At 43.0% G+C, this 21929-nt stretch overlaps 1 protein-coding gene across 3 annotated transcripts in view; it reads right to left on the reverse strand.

Annotated features, from left to right (window-relative positions):
* Positions 1-21929, reverse strand: part of LOC141259065 (solute carrier family 2, facilitated glucose transporter member 9-like) — an 87330-nt gene that overhangs the window by 21913 nt on the left and 43488 nt on the right. For all 3 annotated transcript variants that reach the window (XM_073674518.1, XM_073674529.1, XM_073674539.1), the window contains 2 exons: positions 513-614; positions 327-402 (listed from right to left, as the gene is read on the reverse strand). In XM_073674518.1, coding sequence (XP_073530619.1) covers positions 327-402; positions 513-614 — 178 coding nt within the window. The remainder of the gene's footprint in view (positions 1-326; positions 403-512; positions 615-21929) is intronic.

Here is a 21929-nt window from a genome sequence, read left to right on the forward strand (position 1 = left end):
CATGCATTTCATTAATCAATTAACATGCATTTCCCCATAATCTATTTGACAGCCTCTGTGAGTCTCTTGGAAACGGCCACACCTCAGCAGTACATTGACTGCAATGTCAGACCCCACTCTTAAATTGATCAACTATCGTTACAATTGCTCAGAAATTAGCGAATCATTATGATAATTGACAAATAAAACCAGGCCTTCAATCAGGGCTTGTTCACGGTTGATACCTGGAGCAGCATGTGTTTTATAATACGGCGCTGCTTACTGGACAAAAATTGGCAACATTTGAAGAATACTTCACATTTTTCGCAAGAGAAATGAATAAATACCTGGACCCATTCCATAGAAAAAGATGAACAAGAAAATGAGCACTGCACTGCAATATGGCATCCAATTAGTCCAGCCCTGTGAACAGATATTATACATTGTTTCATTGTACTTAGGATAAGTTTTATACAATAGGATGGGGATGGAGAGCAGTTTTGATAGATGGACATAAAAATATTTTTTCTTGCCTGAATTGACAGAGTGACTGTAAGACCACCCATCATAGTAGCCATGAATCCACAACTCCCAAGCAGTAGGACTTTTCTTCCACAGCGCTCTATCATCACACTCTGTAAAGGGAAAACCAAATGTAATAGTAAAGATAATTATAAACAGAAAAGTGACTTCAAGGCCACGTTCACACGTTCAGTATTTGGTCAGTATTTTACATCAGTATTTGTAAGCCGAAACCAGGACAGGAGTGGGTTCTTTATCTGGTTTTGCCTTACAAATACTGATGTAAAATACTGACCACATACAGAACGTGTGCACGTGGCCTAAGAATGATGCAATAAAGCCATTTTTTTTATAAAACCCATGAAAAAGAAACCACTTTTCTCTAACAAAACATATCTTGGTTGGTATCATTTTGGCATTCTTATTAACATTTAAAAAGTAAAATATAGAATTTGTAAGAAATGCCCCAAGCCAACCACTTTTGGGTGTGGTTTGCTAAGTCGGGACTATTAACAAGTATCTATTTAATTTAGTTCTTTATTTTTAAATCTATCATATATAACATCTATCTAGACAAAAAAATTAAACAGCAACCTAAGAGCAGAGAGTTGGGTGCCAGGCCTCCTGAACAATTATCCAGATGTTAGATATCCAATGTGGGTAGAATAATTAGCTGGGTAGAAAGGCAAAATGAGCAATTGTAAGTACACAGGGCTATATAATATGATGACTGCACTATATTGAGAGGATACAAATTTTGATGGGACGAGTGCTTCTTTAATACACATTATTAATTATGAATTGTTTCACAAATTTTGCATATGAAGTAAGAAGAGAGTGATTAGGATGTATTTATATTTTTGAGATTAAAATTGTGTGATGATGCTTACAGATATAGACAAACCATCACAGGAGTTCAACAGCGGAAAAGAAGAGGGAGCCAACGTCAACATCAACAACAAAAGAGAGAAATGAGAGTAAAATAAATCGCAAACACAGAGACTATGAGGAAGAGAGAACAAAACTAGTGGTAAATATTTATATGAGAATGTTAACAGATATACAGGTTTCAGTCTTCAGCAAGGGGTTGTGTTATGATCTGCAACAAGTACTAAGGAAAGAAAGGGGAAAGCTATCCCTAGAGTAAGACTAAGCTGAATCCCTACGATGTAGCGGGCTGTCTGTTCCTTTCGAACGGACCCGCCTTAGTCCTAGGCTAGTCTGAACGAAGACCTATAGAATAAAGGGAAGGGGTCCCTAAAAGAACTAAGGACTGAAACAAAAATGGGACACCTCCTGAACAGAGAAAGTTGTTACAGAACACAAAAGAAAAACTGACAGAAAGGTACTAGAGGTCCCAGAAGGACCAAGCAAACTGACGGAGATAGGCACCGAAGCACCTGGCTAGCAAAACAGTCAAACAACACTGAAGTCCAGCACAGCCAAGAGGGCGAAGCTGGAATATAAAGGCAGGTGGTCACGTGACCGCAAAACACAAGATGGAAGAAACAAATAGGAGGGTTTTAACAGTACCCCCTCTTTTATGAGGATCCTTCGGATCCTCCAGGCCCAGGCCGATCTGGAAACCTCTTGTGGAAAGCTTTAACAAGCCTAGGAGCAGAGACATCATCCGCCCTTACCCAGGAGTTAGTCCAAACTCTCTCCAAATCACCGGAAAAATTCTTCTCCTCCGGCACCGCCGACCCCAATTTGGAGAACGAACCAAAAGACGGATGTCTCCCAGTGCAACAAAAAAAAGGGAACACCCAGCTGAGGAGGATGTATGATTGTTAAGAGCAAATTCTGCGAGAGAGTAGGCTTTAACATTCTTAGTACCAGGGATATAGGTAACAGAAAAATGAAACCGAGAAAAAAAAAATGGCCACCTAGCTTGACGGGCATTCAAGCGCTTGGCAGCATCCAGATAGATCAAATTCTTATGATCTGTGAAAACCTGAATAGAAAATCTAGCGCCTTCCAAAAAATGATGCCAATTTTCAAACGTAAGATTAACAGCCAGCAGCTCCCGATTTCCAACATCATAATTCAGTTTGGTTTCCGAATTTTTTTTTTCGAAAAGAAGGCACAAGGATGTACTCCATCCCTGTTCTCCTGAGACAAAACTGCTCCGACCCCCACCGATGAAGCATCGACCTCGACCAAAAAAGGCTTGGTCTCATCAGGCTGCATAAGGATAGGGGCAGAACTGAACCTCTCTTTGAGATACTTAAACGCTTCAATGGCCTCAGTAGTCCACTGGACCGTATTCGCACCTTTCCTGGTGAGATCGGTTAGAGGCTTAACAATTACAGAAAAATTCTTAATGCATTTCCTGTAATAATTGGCAAAACCCAAAAATCTCTGTATAGATTTCAAACCAATAGGCCTAGGCCATTGCTGCACAGCCTGAACCTTCACCGGGTCCATCTCAAAGCCTTTGCTGGAGACAATGTAGCCCAAAAAACTAATTTTCTGCACAGTGATCTCACATTTCTCCAGCTTAGCAAAGAGTGAATTATCACTCAATAACTGCAAAACTTCACGTACACTCTGCCAATGGGACTCCAGATCTGGCGAATAAATCAAAATGTCATCTAAATACACAACCACAATCTTACCAATCAAAGGTCTCAGGATGTCATTAATAAGGTTCTGAAAAAATGCAGGTGCATTGGTAAGACCGAAAGGCATCACCAGATTCTCAAAATGACCTACCGGAGTGTTAAAAGCAGTCTTCCATTCATCACCCTCCTTCACTCGTAACAAATTGTATGCCCCCCGGAGATCAATCTTAGAGAACCACTTGGCCCCCACTAACTGGTTAAACAAGTCAGGAATTAACGGCAATGGGGAGGAATTGCGTACGGTAATCTTAATAATTTCATGAAAATCCAGACATGGACGCAAACCTCCGTCCTTTTTTTTAGCAAAGAAAAATCCAACTGCCACGACTTAGAAGGTCTAATGTGACCAGCAGCCAGGCTAGTCTGTATGTACTCCTCCAAGGCCTTTCTTTCAGGGATAGTCAGATTAAACAAGCGACTCTTGGGAAGAGTAGCTCCCGGAATAAACTCAATGGCGCAATCATAATCCCTATGAGGAGGTAAAACTTGCGACTCCTCCTCTGAAAAAAGCCCTCCAAAAGGAGGGTAATTCCCCTTTTTCCACAGCCACAATGCGACCATTATAACATTTATCATAGCACTTCGGACTCCAAGACATTAGCATATTAGTAGACCAGTCCAGCAAAGGATTGTGCAGTTTTAACCAAGGCAATCCCAGAATGACCGGAGAGGGTAAATTATTGAATACAACCAAGTCCAAAATTTCTTGGTGAAGTCCGTTGATAGTGAGGGGAAATGCAGCAACCTTGTGAGTAATACATTTCAAGGGAGTGTTATCAATTGCAATCACAGAAATAGGTGAAGACAAAGGTTTGGATTTCAATTTAAGTTTTTCCAAAAACCCTTTATCAAGCACATTAAGTGTTGAACCACAATCCACAAATACCTGAAATTCAATCAAATTTTCCTGCAAAGTAGTACTCCCAGAAAGAAATACTCCTGCAGAGCGTAAACAATCTATACGGGCGTACCTGACCTTTTTTTTTTCTTTACTTAAACGAAGCTCACAATACTTAATCAAATGGACAGCTTTACCACAATAAAGACACAATCCCTCGGCTAACCTCCGGTCTCTTTCCTGAGAGCGGAGCGACATCGCCCCAACCTCCATTGGTTCTCCGCCGTCTGAGCAGTTTTTCTGGGGACTAGGACCTGGCATTACAGGAGTCTTTACCTCATTCTGCCTAGATCTCAGCCTCCTATCCACACGAACAGCTAATTGCATGGCATCCTGCAGAGTCTCAGGTGCGGGGAATGCAATTAGCAAATCCTTAACCCTTTCACTCAGACCAGCAAGAAATAGACATTTCAGAGCAGGATCATTCCATTTGACTTCTGAAGCCCACCTTCTAAAGTGTGTGCAATAATTCTCAACATCACCTGACTCCTGATTCAAACGCCTGAGTTCTGCCTCAGCAGATGAGACTCGATCAGGATTGTCATATAATAGACCCATAGCAGAAAAAAATTCTTCTACTGACCTTAAGCACAGATCATTAGGTTGAAGAGAAAAAGCCCACCCTTGTGGTTCATTGCGCAAAAGTGACATAATAAAACCAATGTGATTCATTCCCAGAGGACCTTGGTCTCAAACGAAAATATAACAAACAAGCATTTTTAAAGGAAAAAAAATCTTGCTGTTTACCATAGAAAAACATCAGGCAGTCCTACCTTGGGTTCCACAAAATGCGCTCCAGAACAGCTACTCACGTGTTGCTGGAGCTTGGCTACCTCCAGAGTCAACTCCTGCAAGCATCGAGCCAAATCCTGGACGGAAGCTGCAACAAGTACTAAGGAAAGAAAGGGGAAAGCTATCCCTACAGTAAGACTAAGCTGAATCCCTACGATGTAGCGGGCTGCCTGTTACTTGTGAACGGACCCGCCTTAGTCCTAGGCTAGTCTGAACAAAGACCTATAGAATAAAGGGAAGGGGTCCCAAAAAGAACTAAGGACTGGAACAATAATGGGACACTTCCTGAACAGAGAAAGTTGTTGCAGAACACAAAAGAAAAACTGACAAAAAGGTACTAGAGGTCCCAGAAGGACCAATCAAACTGACAGAGATAGGCACCGAAGCACCTGGCTAGCAAAACAGTCAAACAACACTGAAGTCCAGCACAGCCAAAAGGGCGGAGCTGGAATATAAAGGCAAGTGGTCACGTGACCGCAAAACACAAGATGGAAAAAACAAACAGGAGGGTTCTAACAGGTTGACATTTGGGCCAGGAACTCATGCCATGAATGAGGGGATTAAAGATCAAGATCTACATGATTATTTATTTGTAGAGTAGCCAACCACATTCGTACTATATGTAATGACTAAAATACATAAATCGCTTACAAATGCACCAGTACAACTGATTGTGTCCGGGGTGGATTCAGTATTTAGTAAAAATTGTATATTTTTGGATACAATTTTGAATCCTCTAGCAAAAAATACCTCTTCATTCATTCAAGATACCACAGTCGTTTTACTGAAGTTACAAAAGGTCAGATTAACAGATGAAGTCATATTGGCCTCTTTTGATGTCACTTCCTTATATACTTCCAGTGATCATGAAAGAGGCATTACAGCAGTAAAACGGAAACTTGCATCATTGGACTTAACAGATAAAGGCAAGCAGTTTATTATTGCTTTATTGGATATTGTATTAAAACAAAATTATTTTTTATTCAGAGACTACTTCTATTTGCAGTGGTGTGGTACCACCATTGGTGCCAATATGGCACCCGCTTATGCTAACATTGTTATGACCGCATTGGAGGAGGATCTTGTCTATGTGTCGCACCACTTCCAACATGCGTTAAGGTGGTGGAGATACATAGACGATGTCTTCCTCATAATTAAGAATGTAAAAAAGTTGTCACATGTCACATTTTGTCCTCTTTTATCTATACGTCAAATCTGAAATGGCTCGTATACCCCGATTCTTTTCAGGTTTTTCTCCAAGCTTTTTTCCTGTATATGCCTGAGCGTTTAAAGCATATGAAGTTCTGCTGTCACAAAGTGTCCATATCTTGATGCCGTACTTTGCTGGCTTGCTCGGTATATATTGTGTGAAAGGCACCTACCTCGGAATGCCATCCATAGTGAAAAAAAGAGAAAAAAACAGCTCACCCTCTGTGAAGTCAATGAATCCAGGAGCACGCAGTCAGCGCTCTGCCGGCGCTTGGCAATGTAGATTGAAAGATCAAGATGACTCAGCTCACCGGAAATCGACGTATAAAGTCCAAAATTTTTTATTACTTCTTACTTGGATAAAACATAGTGAAAATGACAATCCACACAAAAGCGGAGGGGGCATACCAAGTTTAAGAACATCATGTTCGAAACGCGTCTGGTAATTTAACAGTAAGTACTGTACCCCCTGTACCCACTCCGCTTTTGTGTGGATTGTGATTTTCACTATATTTTATCTAAGTAAGAAATAATAAAAAAATGTTGGATTTTATACGTCGATTTCTGGTGAGCTGAGTCATCTTGATCTTTCAATGTTCATCCACAGTGACATTTTCTTCAGTATTGTATAATTTTGGAAGAATCCCTATCCATTTATTCCAAACTTCTCCTAATACTTCTTCTAATAGAGAATTAGAGAATTATCTAATGTAAGCAGAGGACAATTTTCCTGCATGGGCAGAAGGCTGCAAGTTCCAAATTACATTTTTGTTTTTAGACTAAGTTGCTTGCATCGGACTACTTGTCTTGGTATCATGCCTCATCAGATTCAACTTCAGAATCATAATTCTCATAATCACTTTCCCTGCCACTTATGTGGTCCTCATCTTTGGTTTATGTGCCTGAAAATCTGATGGGATATCTGTACAAAACACTATCGGGTCATATTGACCCGAACGGTACATATGTAACAATCATCATTTCATACAAAAAAAATTAAAATAATTAAAAAAAGCAACACTCATAATAACAACACCTATCCAAAAACAAATTCACCTAACTACAATTTGCAGATCCTCATAATAGAGAGCTGAGAGCTGATATATCAGGCTGGGAAGGTGCCTGGTAATTGGGCCCTTCCCAGCCTAAAAATACCTGTCCACAGGCACCCCATGTGGCGACTTTTCAGCTCATTCATTTTCGGCTTTTCCCAGTATCTGTCTATCTATCTATCTATCTATCTATCTATCTATCTATCTATCTATCTATCTATCTATCTATCTATCTATCTATCTATCTATCGATCTGTCCTTGTATATCTTTATTCTCATATGTTTTTTGCCATACAGTATGATCTTTTATGCATTAAAGGAAGAGAAAAGAACTTAAATAATTCTTGTATTTGAACAAATCATTTGCCTAAGCCCAAATACTTATGCCACCTATTTTGGGCTGGCAGTGCTCTCTTCAGGTAGGATACACAGCACTCTTGAGAAAAAAAAATCAGCTTTTTTAAAAAAAAATTAAAATAAATAAATATGGACACACCTATGCTGTTTTGCATGCAGTTTGAGGTACAGTTTTTGTTCATTTACTTCTCTATATGGCTAAAAAAATGCAGGTTACCAATGTAACAACATTTTTAAAAAATGCTACCAAAAGTTATTTTAAAAATGCTATAAAAACATCTTACATTTTCTGAAGGAAAAGACAATTCAAGGGTGTGGGCTGTGTTAACCGAAATGATGATCCTTGATCCAATATATAAAGAAGTGGTTTTTATTCCACAACGTGTTTCCACACCGGACTGGCATCTTTCTCAACTGTAAAAGCCAACTGTACAGTTAATTTTTACACTTGAGAAAGACGTCAGTCCAGCGTGGAAACGCGTTGTGGAATAAAAAACGCTTCTTTATATATTAAACATTAGAGAAGATTTACTAGAACTATGTGCACACAACATATTTTAAACTCAGGTGAACTTGACAAGTTTTCAAGAAGACACTTCAGGAAACGCCTGGAGTTTTTTTTTCCTAAAGTGTCTTTTGTGTAGTTTTTTTCAGTCGCTTCCTGAGCATTTTTCTGACGTTTTTTTTTTGGAGGGTTTTTCCATGTTTTTTTAAAGGGAATCTGTCACATGAAAAAACGCTATTAGCTTGCATATATGTGATTAATCTGCAGTTTAATAGCGTTCTGAACCTACCCAGCGCTCGCACTTAGAGCCCCACTGCCGGGAGGAAATTAACTTATGCAGATCCTGGTGTCAGTACCGGGGGCGCAGTTAGAGCCACCACTCACTATACACTGAGCGGTGACTGAACCCATGCTGGCGCCACTCCCATGAATGAAACCCGAATGCTGCCGACAGGAATAAAGTTCAATTCCCCCTGGCAATGGGGCTCTAAGTGAGGGCGCCGGGCAGTTTCAGAACTCTTTTTTACTATCAATTTCCAGTTGGTTCTTTCACTATGTGGACTGTGTGCACATGCCATCTTTTTCAGGCAGTTTCTGTAGTGGAAACCGCCTGAAAATCAAAAAACATGCAAAAAATGAACATATGCATGTTTATGGAAAAGTAACTTGCTGTGCATATGTTCAGTCTTGTGTTACTTTTAACTGCTTCAGGGTTTTAAAACCCTGGAGAGATATAAAAAAAACCCTCATGTTCATTCTTCGGGCAGCTTCTGCACGGAAGACACCCACTCTCGTAATACAACATATAATAAGATGATGCCAGTGGCAGAGTTGCTGCAAAGAATTTGGTAAAGCCGCGGGCAAATGAGCGAAAACTCAGTTGCACCAGCATTTAAAAAACTGTACATAGTAACCGAATAATGAAGAAATTGCTAAGGTTTTTTTGAGCAAAACAATGGCAAAATGTGACAGAATCAGCCTGAAAAAAGATGTTGTGTGCACATAGACAGTGTAAACTTTGTAGTTTAATAATGTCCCAAATTTCTCAAAAGGGACTTTTGCGGTTTGATACATTTGATTCATTTTTAGACTGTCTAGTCCAAGAGTACAACACTTATTAATTGGCCTGCTGTGTGCCAGATATTTGCGCTAGAAATTTGGCGCAATTTTGGCATTTTATGTAGCACCTCAAATCATGCCCCCAAAGCAAAGCCTGTTTCCCAATGAACTACGGACTCTTTCCAGCAAGTGAAAAGTGTTTAAAACACAAAATGGGGTGTGCGCAATTAAAAAAGTACTCCCAGAACATTTTATCTCCTAATTTTGTCTAAATATGCCTGTAGTGTAGAAGCATTAAACTACCCATCACCGTCTTCCAAGGTTTCCAGTGTCGCTCCAGTCCTCTTCTGCATCATATGATCATATGACCTTAAAGGGAAGCTGTCATCTGCTGTATGCTGCCCGTACCGTGAGCAGCATGAATCGCAGCCTGGCTGCATGATTGAAAATGTCTTTCACGAAAACTCAATTACACATTACTATCTGTAACAAATATCACAGATAAAATCTTTTCACTCGAACAGGCTCTCTATGTTAAGATAATGATTGTTGACGGAATAACCCTCACTTAAATTCTGTAATCTAAACTCACAGGAGACAGCACCATAACTCCCCCACCTCTCCATCCCTAACCCTACACCAATCATTTCCCCCTTTTCTTCAATCCTCATCCCTTTTCCTTATCATTTGTTTGTTGTCCTTGCCACATTGAAGTCATCCACCAGATTGGATTTCCATTTCCTTTCTATAGAAATACACTGCATGCTCTATATGTAAGGATTAATTTATATATTATGTTTCTGTTACAATTATCGTTATTCATAATCAGTTCCAATGTATAACAATATAATCATTGTTGCGTATTCTATTGAAATTAAAAAATGTAAAAAAAAAAAAACTATTTATAAAGGAAAGCAAACATACTTTAAAGATCTGGCCCGGGACCATAGTCTGAAACTAGTGCTGCTTTTGTTGATTGACAGATTGACAGGTTTCTCTCATAGCGAGAGACCTGTCAATCACCTGAAATAGTCTAGTCTCAGACTATGGTCCGCCGCCGGATCATTAAAGTATATTTTCTCTAAAGCACAAAATATACTTGGCTGCAATCGTGCAGCCAGGCTCTAAATCATGCTGCCGGTGGTTTGGGCAGCATGAATCAGGTGACCATTTCCCTTTAAATCAGACCAGCTGGCTCACACAGTGGTTTATGTGTGGACCGATATTCACTTTCATAATGCAAGTGTGATATCCGTGCTGGTGCTTGTACATGGGCGTACCCACCGTGGGGCAGGGGGGGGGGCAGCTGCCCCCCCTAGAAGCAGGGACGCACGCCGCACATCAGGGCCGGCGTCAGCATCCGGCGCGCTATGGGACCCGTGAGCGGAGGAGAGCGGTGTCAGCGCCCGCTCCCCCCCGCTTGCTCAGGGCCCCGGCACCCGGCACAATACTTACCCCTCCCCGTGCCTCCGCAGCAGCTCCTGCACCCTCCGCGGCTGCTGCACCGTGACGTCTCAGGTCAGAGGGCACGGTGACTTCTTTACACCACGCTCTCTCCTGAGCAGTCACAGCGCAGAGCGGGATGAGGCCGGCGACGCTGGAGTCCGGAGCAGAGGCAGCAGGTGAGACATGAGGTGAGTATTTGATTTTTTTTTTATTATATGGAGGCCTGTGGCAGTATAAGGGATGGGGGTGAGGTGGGGATGTGTGACATCCTACATGGGGCATTATAAGGGGGGGGTGTGACATCCTGCATGGGGCATTATAAGGGGGGACGGGGGGGTGACATCCTGCATGGGGCATTATAAGGCGGGAGGGTGACATCCTGCATGGGGCATTATAAGGGGGGGGTGTGACATCCTGCATGGGGCATTATAAGGGAGGGGGGTGTGTGACAACCTGCATGGGGCATCATAAGGGGGGGGGTGACATCCTACATGGGGCATTATAAGGGAGGGGGGGAAACATCCTACATTGGGCATTATAAGGGAGGGGGGGGTGTGACATCCTGCATGGGGCAATATAAGGGAGGGGGGGTGTGTGACATCCTGCATGGGGCATTATAAGGGAGGGGGGGTGTGACATCCGGCATGGGACATTATAAGGAAGGGGGGTGTGTGTCATCCTGCATGGGGCATTATAAGGGGGGGTGACATCCTACATGGGGCATTATATGGGGGGGAACAGCATGCATGGGGCATTATGTGGGGGGAACAGCCTGCGTGGGGCATTATGTGGGGGGAACAGCCTGCGTGGGCATTATGTGGGGGGGAACAGCCTGCATGAGGCATTATGTGTGGGGAACAGCCTGCATGGAGCGTTATATAGAGGCCAGTATCCTGTATGGAGCATTATATGGGGGCCAGAATCCTGCATGGAGCGTTATATGGGGGCCAGTATCCTGCATGGAGCGTTATATGGGGGCCAGTATCCTGTATGGAGTGTTATATGGGGGCCAGTATCCTGTATGGAGCGTTATATGGGGACCAGTATCCTGTATGGAGCATTTTATGGGGGCCAGTATACTGTGTGGAGTGATTCGCCGGTTTCGGAGTTATTGTGGAATTTACAATAGATATATCTCATGTAATGTAAGAAGTAAAATCTTTGCATTGTACTATATACAGTACAGACCAAAAGTTTGGACACATCTCATTTAAAGATTTTTCTGTATTTGAAAATTGTACATTCACACTGAAGGCATCAAAACTATGAATTAACACAAGTGGAATTATATACTTAACAAAAAAGTGTGAAACAACTGAAAATATGTCTTATATTCTAGGTTCTTCAAAGTAGCCACCTTTTGCTTTGATGACTGCTTTGCACACTCTTGGCATTCTCTTGAGGAGCTTCAAGAGGTAGTCACCGAAAATGTTTTTCACTTCACAGGTGTGCCCTGTCAGGTTTAATAAGTGGGATTTCTTGCCTTATAAATGGGGTTGGGACCATCAGTTGTGTTGTGCAGAAGTCTGATGGATACACAGCTGATAGTCCTACTGAATAGACTGTTAGAATTTGTATTATGGCAAGAAAAAAGCAGGTAAGTAAAGAAAAACGAGTGGACATCATTACTTTAAGAAATGAAGGTCAGACAGTGCGAAAAATTGGGAAAACTTTGAAAGTGTCCCCAAGTGCAGTTGCAAAAACCATCAAGTGCTACAAAGAAACTTGCTCACATGAGGACCGCCCCAGGAAAGAAAGACCAAGAGTCACCTCTGCTTCTGAGGATAAGTTTATCCTAGTGACCAGCCTTAGAAATCGCAGGTTAACAGCAGCTCAGATTAGAGACCAGGTCAATGCCACACAGAGTTCTAGCAGCAGACACATCTCTTCAACAACTGTTAAGAGGAGACTTTGTGCAGCAGACCTTCATGGTAAAATTGCTGCTAGGAAACCACTGCTAAGGACAGGCAACAAGCAGAAGAGACTTGCTTGGGCTAAAGAACACAAGGAATGGACATTAGACCAGTGGAAATCTGTGCTTTGGTCTGATGAGTCCAAATTTGAGATCTTTGGTTCCAACCACCGTGTCTTTGTGCGACGCAGAAAAGGTGAACGGACGGACTCTACATGCCTGGTTCCCACCGTGAAGCATGGAGGAGGAGGTGTGATGGTGTGGGGGTGCTTTGCTGGTGACACTGTTGGGGATTTATTCAAAATTGAAGGCATACTGAACCAGCATGGCTACCACAGCATCTTGCAGTGGCATGCTATTCCATCCGGTTTGTGCTTAGTTGGACCATCATTTATTTTTCAATAAGACAATGACCCCAAACTCACTTCCAGGCTGTGTAAGGGCTATTTGACCAAGAAGGAGAGTGATGGGGTGCTACGCCAGATGACCTGGCCTCCACAGTCATCAGACCTAAACCCAATCGAGATGGTTTGGGTGAGCTGGACCGCAGAGTGAAGGCAAAAGGGCCAACAAGTGCTAAGCATCTCTGGAAACTCCTTCAAGATTGTTGGAAGACCATTTCTGGTAACTACCTCTTGAAGCTCATCAAGAAAATGCCAAGAGTGTGCAAAGCAGTCATCAAAGCAAAAGGTGGCTACTTTGAAGAACCTAGAATATAACACATATTTTCAGTTGTTTCACACTTTTTTGTTAAGTATATAATTCCACATGTGTTAATTCATAGTTTTGATGCCTTCAGTGTGAATGTACAATTTTCATAGTCATGAAAATACATAAAAATCTTTAAATGAGAAGGTGTGTCCAAACTTTTGGTCTGTACTGTATATATTTCTCTTCGGTATCTGTGACCATGGCTTGCCCCCCCCTAGTTTTGATCCTGTGTACGCCCATGTGCTTGTCCCCTATATTCCTGCTTCGCTTGTCAGCTGACTTAGGCTGACAAATCAGTAATCCTGTTTTATTCCTGGGACTTGTGGCTCTGGCCAGTCCAGAAGCTGTGGGGTTAAATTTTGTTAGTTTGTGTATCTTCCTCCTGTCTCAATATTTAAACCACTGAGAATCATCAGTTCCCACTGGCAGTCAATAAGTTCTGCTTAAGTGGAATAGCCCTATTGTTTTGTTTTGTAATAGGAGGAGAAAAGTCTTTCAGAGAATCAATGCGAGATGTATGTAATAAGGAGAAAGAGCGCCATCTGGTGAGCATTTCAAGTTTGAAAGCTGGACCTGGTCAGGTGACCTCCAGCAGAGGATTTCAAAATTTTATGTTCGAGCGCACAGTGCCGGAGATGATTTCGGCGTCTGACATAGAGATACGTGACCCAGGACGGACGCGCTGTAGGAACCAGCGAGAGAGACCGGGGTGAGAGACCCGTAAGGCAAGACGGGTGGCTGCCTGTGAACAAGCGCGGGATTCAGCGCAGCGGTCCCTCGGGTGTCACGGCTACGGAAGAGGACCGGGACTTGGATACGACATTAAGGAAATGTACAAGACGCTCCTACCCACGACGTGGTAAACCGCCCCGATTGACAGGACAAAGAAAGGATAGAAACGAGTCGTGCCGGAGAGATCACGTCAGCAAAAGCCGACGAGTGTCATCACTAAACAGGGCTGTCACTTCAACCGCCCCCTCATGGTACCGGGAACAATAGGGTTTAGGGTATCAGGTTGGGAGAGGGACGGGTGAGGTGGAACAAGCCAAATGGGATCTAATAGACTTTGTCAGAAAAAGACTTAAAGGCCTAGCGGGAATAACCGGAGACCCCCGCTAGGGACATTTGCAGAACCAATGGACTTCAGTGCTAATCCCATATTTGGGCTAGATACAGTATTTTAGAGAAGGATTTTATTGCTATTGTGTGTTATTGCTATTGTTATTGCTATTGTGATAGTGTTCTCATTACTAACCGCTGTTGTGATCCCTGTCAGCTTGTTTAATATTTATATAAATGAATTGTTATTTATAGCTTGTATTTTGGCCCCCTGCTTTCTTTCTAATTTTGTCTCTGACATGACCTTTTGGTATTGGCCCCACGTGACAATCCTTCTTGGCGCCAGCTTGCTCAACTGGGCGGCAGCTGCCTCTGTAGCCCCAGACCAGAGGTCTCTGTGTAAGTTCAAATCCCTGTACAGGGTTTAAATTGTGAAAGCCAGGGAAACTCCTGGGATCTGGTAAACAGAGTGGCCTGCGCTGAGTCTGTCCGTGGGAACCCTATTAACAGCTGCGAGGTTTCGACGAACATTGCAACTTTGACAGCAATTGTATAAAGCTTTGTTTAGCCTTACAGTAATGTAATTAGTAGAGATGAGCGTTGTTCTACTCGAACTGTTCGCCAATCTCAAATTCGAGCTGTTTTGGGCGGTGTTCGAGCCGTTCGGCGAACACGAACAATTTGAGAAAAATTCGGCTGTTCGAGGTTATGTTCGATAACTGTTCGTGCACCAAAATCATAACTGGATTTTTTCTCAGTAATGATGAAAATTAATGTTAATACGCAGTTTGAGTGTACAGCGGGGTGGGGGGAGGGGCAGGGGATGGATCTCTGCAGGAACAATGAAGATCTCCATTTTTTTTTCTCTTTCCCGCATTTACAGTGGGGAGGTGCAATCTGTCAGCCTATCAGCAGCGCACACACGGAGCGAAGTGCTTTTTTTCACACAAGCAAGGGCATGTGTCATTGGCAGTGTATGTCACATGTCCTTGCCCTATAAGACCAAGCCATTTTCCCCGTCGCCACCATTTTCTCACTGCTGCAGCTGCGTGTTAGACGGCACCGCTGTTGCTGTGTGCGCTATACCTTGTTAATTTCAAGCCAATTTTCGCACAAATATACAGATAGCTTGGGAGTAGGGAATAGTTGTGATTGCAGTCCTTTTAAGGACTAGGTTACAGCATTTCCTACGACTTTTATCAGGGAGGTCTGTGCTCTTAAATAGATAGATTGTGGGAGTAAAGACTAATTGTAATTGGAGTCCTTTTCAGGACTAGGTTACATCAGTTCCTATCAGTTTTTGCCAGGCAGGTCTGTGCCAGTGCTGTGCAAGTTTTTTTCACAGCATTTGGCTGAATCTAGCAAAGCTAATCCTTTTTGGCCTATTGCAGAGTGTGTTAGTCAGTGGAGTAGCCTATCTGTGTTGCAAGATATACCACCTGTGTATAGAATACCAATTTTTTTACTGCACCTAGTGAAGTAAAATCTTTTGGGCATAGCATCATTCTATTAGTCCATCTATACTGACCTCCATCAGGTTGCAAATTAAAACTAATTTTTATCTGCATCTACAGTACCTCTGAAAAAATATTTGGGCTTCTAGCAGTGTGTGGGACTTGTTCTATTAGTCCATCTATACTGACCTCCATCAGGTTGCAAACTGAATATATTTTTTTCTGCATCTACCTCTGAAAAAATATTGGGCTTCTAGCTGTGTGTGGGTCTTGTTCTATTAATCCATCTATACTGACCTCCATCAGGTTGCAAACTGAATATAATTTTTTTCTGCATCTAGCTCTGAAAAAATATTTGGCCTTCTAGTAGTGTGTCGGACTTTCTCTATTAGTCCATCTATACTGACCTCCATCAGGTTGCAAATTAAAAATAATTTTTATCTGCATCTACAGTACCTCTGAAAAAATATTTGGGCTTCTAGCTGTGTGCGGGACTTGTTGTATTAGTCCATCTATACTGACCTCCATCAGGTTGCAAACTGAATATATTTTTTTCTGCATCTACCTCTGAAAAAATATTTGGCCTTCTAGTAGTGTGTCGGACTTACTCTATTAGTCCATGTATACTGACCTCCATCAGGTTGCAAACTGAATATATTTTTTTCTGCATCTACCTCTGAAAAAATATTGGGCTTCTAGCTGTGTGTGGGTCTTGTTCTATTAATCCATCTATACTGACCTCCATCAGGTTGCAAACTGAATATATTTTTTTCTGCATCTACCTCTGAAAAAATATTTGGCCTTCTAGTAGTGTGTCGGACTTTCTCTATTAGTCCATCTATACTGACCTCCATCAGGTTGCAAACTGAATATATTTTTTTCTGCATCTACCTCTGAAAAAATATTGGGCTTCTAGCTGTGTGTGGGTCTTGTTCTATTAATCCATCTATACTGACCTCCATCAGGTTGCAAACTGAATATAATTCTTTTCTGCATCTAGCTCTGAAAAAATATTTGGCCTTCTAGTAGTGTGTCGGACTTTCTCTATTAGTCCATCTATACTGACCTCCATCAGGTTGCAAATTAAAAATAATTTTTATCTGCATCTACAGTACCTCTGAAAAAATATTTGGGCTTCTAGCTGTGTGCGGGACTTGTTGTATTAGTCCATCTATACTGACCTCCATCAGGTTGCAAACTGAATATATTTTTTTCTGCATCTACCTCTGAAAAAATATTTGGCCTTCTAGTAGTGTGTCGGACTTTCTCTATTAGTCCATCTATACTGACCTCCATCAGGTTGCAAACTGAATATAATTTTTTTCTGCATCTAGCTCTGAAAAAATATTTGGCCTTCTAGTAGTGTGTCGGACTTTCTCTATTAGTCCATCTATACTGACCTCCATCAGGTTGCAAATTAAAACTAATTTTTATCTGCATCTACAGTACCTCTGAAACAATATTTGGGCTTCTAGCAGTGTGTGGGACTTGCTCTATTAGTCCATCTATACTGACCTCCATCAGGTTGCAAACTGAATATATTTTTTTCTGCATCTACCTCTGAAAAAATATTGGGCTTCTAGCTGTGTGTGGGTCTTGTTCTATTAATCCATCTATACTGACCTCCATCAGGTTGCAAACTGAATATATTTTTTTCTGCATCTACCTCTGAAAAAATATTTGGCCTTCTAGTAGTGTGTCGGACTTTCTCTATTAGTCCATCTATACTGACCTCCATCAGGTTGCAAATTAAAACTAATTTTTATCTGCATCTACAGTACCTCTGAAAAAATATTTGGGCTTCTAGCAGTGTGTGAGACTTGTTCTATTAGTCCATCTATACTGACCTCCATCAGGTTGCAAACTGAATATATTTTTTTCTGCATCTACCTCTGAAAAAATATTTGGCCTTCTAGTAGTGTGTCGGACTTTCTCTATTAGTCCATCTATACTGACCTCCATCAGGTTGCAAACTGAATATAATTTTTTTCTGCATCTAGCTCTGAAAAAATATTTGGCCTTCTAGTAGTGTGTCGGACTTTCTCTATTAGTCCATCTATACTGACCTCCATCAGGTTGCAAATTAAAACTAATTTTTATCTGCATCTACAGTACCTCTGAAAAAATATTTGGGCTTCTAGCAGTGTTTGGGACTTGTTCTGTTAGTCCATCTATACTGACCTCCATCAGGTTGCAAACTGAATATAGTTTTTTCTGCATCTACCTCTGAAAAAATATTGGGCTTCTAGCTATGTGTGGGTCTTGTTCTATTAATCCATCTATACTGACCTCCATCAGGTTGCAAACTGAATATATTTTTTTCTGCATCTACCTCTGAAAAAATATTGGGCTTCTAGCTGTGTGTGGGTCTTGTTCTATTAATCCATCTATACTGACCTCCATCAGGTTGCAAACTGAATATATTTTTTTCTGCATCTACCTCTGAAAAAATATTGGGCTTCTAGCTGTGTGTGGGTCTTGTTCTATTAATCCATCTATACTGACCTCCATCAGGTTGCAAACTGAATATATTTTTTTCTGCATCTACCTCTGAAAAAATATTGGGCTTCTAGCTGTGTGTGGGTCTTGTTCTATTAATCCATCTATACTGACCTCCATCAGGTTGCAAACTGAATATATTTTTTTCTGCATCTACCTCTGAAAAAATATTTGGCCTTCTAGTAGTGTGTCGGACTTTCTCTATTAGTCCATCTATACTGACCTCCATCAGGTTGCAAACTGAATATAATTTTTTTAGGCATCTAGCTCTGAAAAAATATTTGGCCTTCTAGTAGTGTGTCGGACTTTCTCTATTAGTCCATCTATACTGACCTCCATCAGGTTGCAAATTAAAACTAATTTTTATCTGCATCTACAGTACCTCTGAAAAAATATTTGGGCTTCTAGCTGTGTGTGGGACTTGTTGTATTAGTCCATCTATACTGACCTCCATCAGGTTGCAAATTCAAAATAATTTTTTTCTGCATCTAACCCAGCCAATAGTTTTGGCCTAATACCACAGTTTGGCCACTCAGCTCTGCTCGGTTACCATCCATTGTTTTTTTGTGCAAACAACTCCAGAGTTGTGAATTAGTTAACCACCAAAATGAGTGGAAAAAGGCCTGCTGCTGGTGGAAAGGGGAATAGGCGTGTTGGGAAGGGGAAAAAAGGTTGTGTCCGTGGGGTAGGTGTTAAAGCAACAGTAACATCTGCAGAAGAAAGACCATCTTCCAGCCAAACTAAAATGTCTACTTCTTTTAGCGGACAATGTGATAAGATCCCTTTCTTACGGCCACGCCAATCGCTACAAATTCCAGATGAGGCACAAAAACAGCAGGTGCTTCAACGGATATCAAGTGCTCCTTTAAGTGGGCTCTCCTCCACATCAACTTCAACATCACAAATACTCCAGTCCTCAAAGGTGTCACCCAAATCGCACTTGCTTCCTCACAGCTCCCAAATCTCCAGCTGCCCGTCTGAGTATGAGGTAGAACAGATGGTTGAGTCTGCAGAGCTGTTTACTCATACTATAGCCTGGGAATCAGAGGTCGACTCCAGCGCTTCTGTGAATCCAGACGAGGAAATGATCTGCACTGATGCCCAGAATCTTTATGAGTCGGATCCAGGACCAGACGCAGAAGGTTCTGACCATAATGTAGACCCTCATTCCCAAACTGTAACTCCTGTTGGTGGAGACAATGAGGAAGACGATGATAAGACTCAAATACCTGATTGGAGCGACAACTTTAGTTTTTTGTCAGGGCAGGAACAGGTTGGCTCTGAGGACGACGGGTGTGATAACGCACAGGGTGATGATGATGAGGTCGGAGATCCCACTTACTGTCAACCCACAGTCAGCCAAGAGATGAGGTCAGCAGAGGAGGTGGAGGAAGATGCTAGTGACGACGAGGTCAGGTTGCGCCTTCCTGAACAGAGACGTAGTACTGGAAGCACGTCAACAACTGCATCCTCAAACACAACTCTGCCTCTCACCACAAGTCGTGGTGGCTCTTCAGGTCGCATGGGTGCTAAGCCTTGCATAGCCTGGGCATTTTTTCAGATCGATAAAGATGACCCAACTCGTGTTATCTGTAACATTTGTCAGCAAAAGCTAAGTAGAGGCCAAAAAATACATAGTTTGAGTACTTCATGCATGAACCGGCACATGGACATGAAGCATAAGTTGCAGTGGGAAGCTCAGTGTGCTACAATGCGGCCTAGCCGGCCGGGCCAACCACCGTCTGCCATATCTTGTGCATCCGTGGCCTCTTCATCCTCTGTGACAGGGGGGACAGCAGTCACACCTGTTTTGGGGCGCAGACCTGCCACCTCTTTACCCGCAACAGCCAGCGTGATTGGCAGGTCATCATTTTCTTTGGAGGTGGTAACACCAGCTGGTGTTGAGCGCTGTCCGACATCGATAGCACCACCTTTGGATGAAGGCAACCTAACATGTCCGCCTGCATCTTCCTCACAGACCGGCAGTTTGCCGGGGACACCCTTATCAACCCCGTCTAAGCACAATAGCCAGCCCTCGGTCCCTCAGATGTGGACAAGTAAAAGACCATTTCCTCCTAGCCATGAGAAAGCTAAGAGGTTGAATTTTACCATCTGCAAGCTCTTGGCTACAGAAATGCTGCCTTTCCGCCTGGTGGACACAGAGGATTTTCGAGACCTTATGTCCGTCGCAGTGCCCCAGTACCAGATGCCCAGTCGGCACTACTTCTCAAAGAAAGGTGTGCCTGCGCTCCACCAGCATGTCGCACACAACATCACCGCTTCTTTGAGAAACTCTGTGTGTGACAGGGTGCATTTCACCACAGACACTTGGACGAGTAGGCATGGACAGGGGCGTTACATGTCGCTGACTGGGCACTGGGTAACTATGGTGACAGCAGGACAAGGGGCTGCTGTCCAAGTCTTGCCGTCCCCACGAGTTGTGCGTCAATCCTCTTTATGTCAAAGTTCCTCCACTGCTTCTGCCTCCTCAACCTCCTCTCGGTCTTCCACCTGCACCCAAAGCCTGTCTGGTCATGCCACAAGCTTTCTAACTGCGCAGAAGGGATCCTGCACACCTCCTTACTATGCTGGCAGTAGGGCTCAACGTCATCAGGCGGTTTTTACATTGAAATGTCTGGGAAATGTGAGTCACACAGCTGAGGAGTTGTGGTCAGCTCTGGAGAACCAATTTCATGAATGGTTGTCTCCACTGGACCTGAAACCAGGGAAGGCCGTGTGCGACAATGCTGCAAACCTGGGTGCGGCCCTTCGCCGGGGCAATGTCACACACGTGCCTTGTATGGCTCACGTGTTGAACCTGGTTGTCCAGCAATTTTTAGCCCACTATCCCAGACTAGATGGCCTTCTGCAGAGGGCACGGTCGCTGTGTGCTCACTTCCGCCGTTCGCATCCCGCAGCTCAGCGACTTACATCTCTACAGAAGTCGTTGGGCCTGCCACTTCACCGGCTAAAATGCGATGTGCCTACCCGGTGGAATTCAACTCTGCACATGTTGCAGCGACTGTGGCAGCACCGACAAGCCCTGGTGCAATACGTTCTGACGTATAGCCTGGGCCAACGAGATTCAGAGGTGGGGCAAATCACGCTGGAGGAGTGATCTCAGATCAGGGACCTATGCACCCTTCTGCACAGTTTTGAAATGGCGACGAAGATGTTTAGTGCTGACGATGCCATTATCAGCATGACTATTCCGGTGATTTACATGCTGGAGCACATGTTAAACAGAATTCGGAGTCAGGTGGTGGCACAAGAGGAGGTGGAGGAAGTAGAGGAGGAGGAGTTGTATGCGGAAGGGCTAACATCTGCAAGGTCCAGAAGGTCGGCAGCACCAGGGCGGCAGGCATGTGAGGGTGGGGGAGATGGTTTTACCAGGGCGCATGGTAGCAGCCAAACTAGTGAGGAAGGTGCAGGAGCCCAGGAAGAAGTGGAGGACGAACTGATGGAAGACTCATCAGATGAGGGAGACCTTGATCACATTTCTGTTGTGCGAGGTTGGGGGGAGAGGACAGAGGAAGGAAGCATGATTGTTACCTCGCCACCAACACAACAGGGACTTGGTGCTCCTGGATGCGCAACACACATGAGTGCCTTCTTGCTGCACTACCTGCAACATGACCCTCGAATTGTGAGAATTAGAAATAATCCTGACTACTGGGTTGCCACACTGTTAGATCCCCGGTACAAAAGTAAATTTGCAGAAATTATTCCTGCCATAGAAAGGGATGCACGCATGCAGGAGTATCAGCAGAGACTGTTGCAGAATCTTACATGTGCTTTTCCACAAAATACCAGTGGTGCACGTAGTGAATCTCACAGTTCCAACTTGCCAA

The sequence above is a fragment of the Phyllobates terribilis genome, unplaced genomic scaffold, assembly GCF_046119375.1.
Source record: "Phyllobates terribilis strain yellow unplaced genomic scaffold, ASM4611937v1 Scaffold_1__5_contigs__length_1240528914, whole genome shotgun sequence".
NCBI classification, from domain to species: Eukaryota; Metazoa; Chordata; class Amphibia; order Anura; family Dendrobatidae; genus Phyllobates; species Phyllobates terribilis.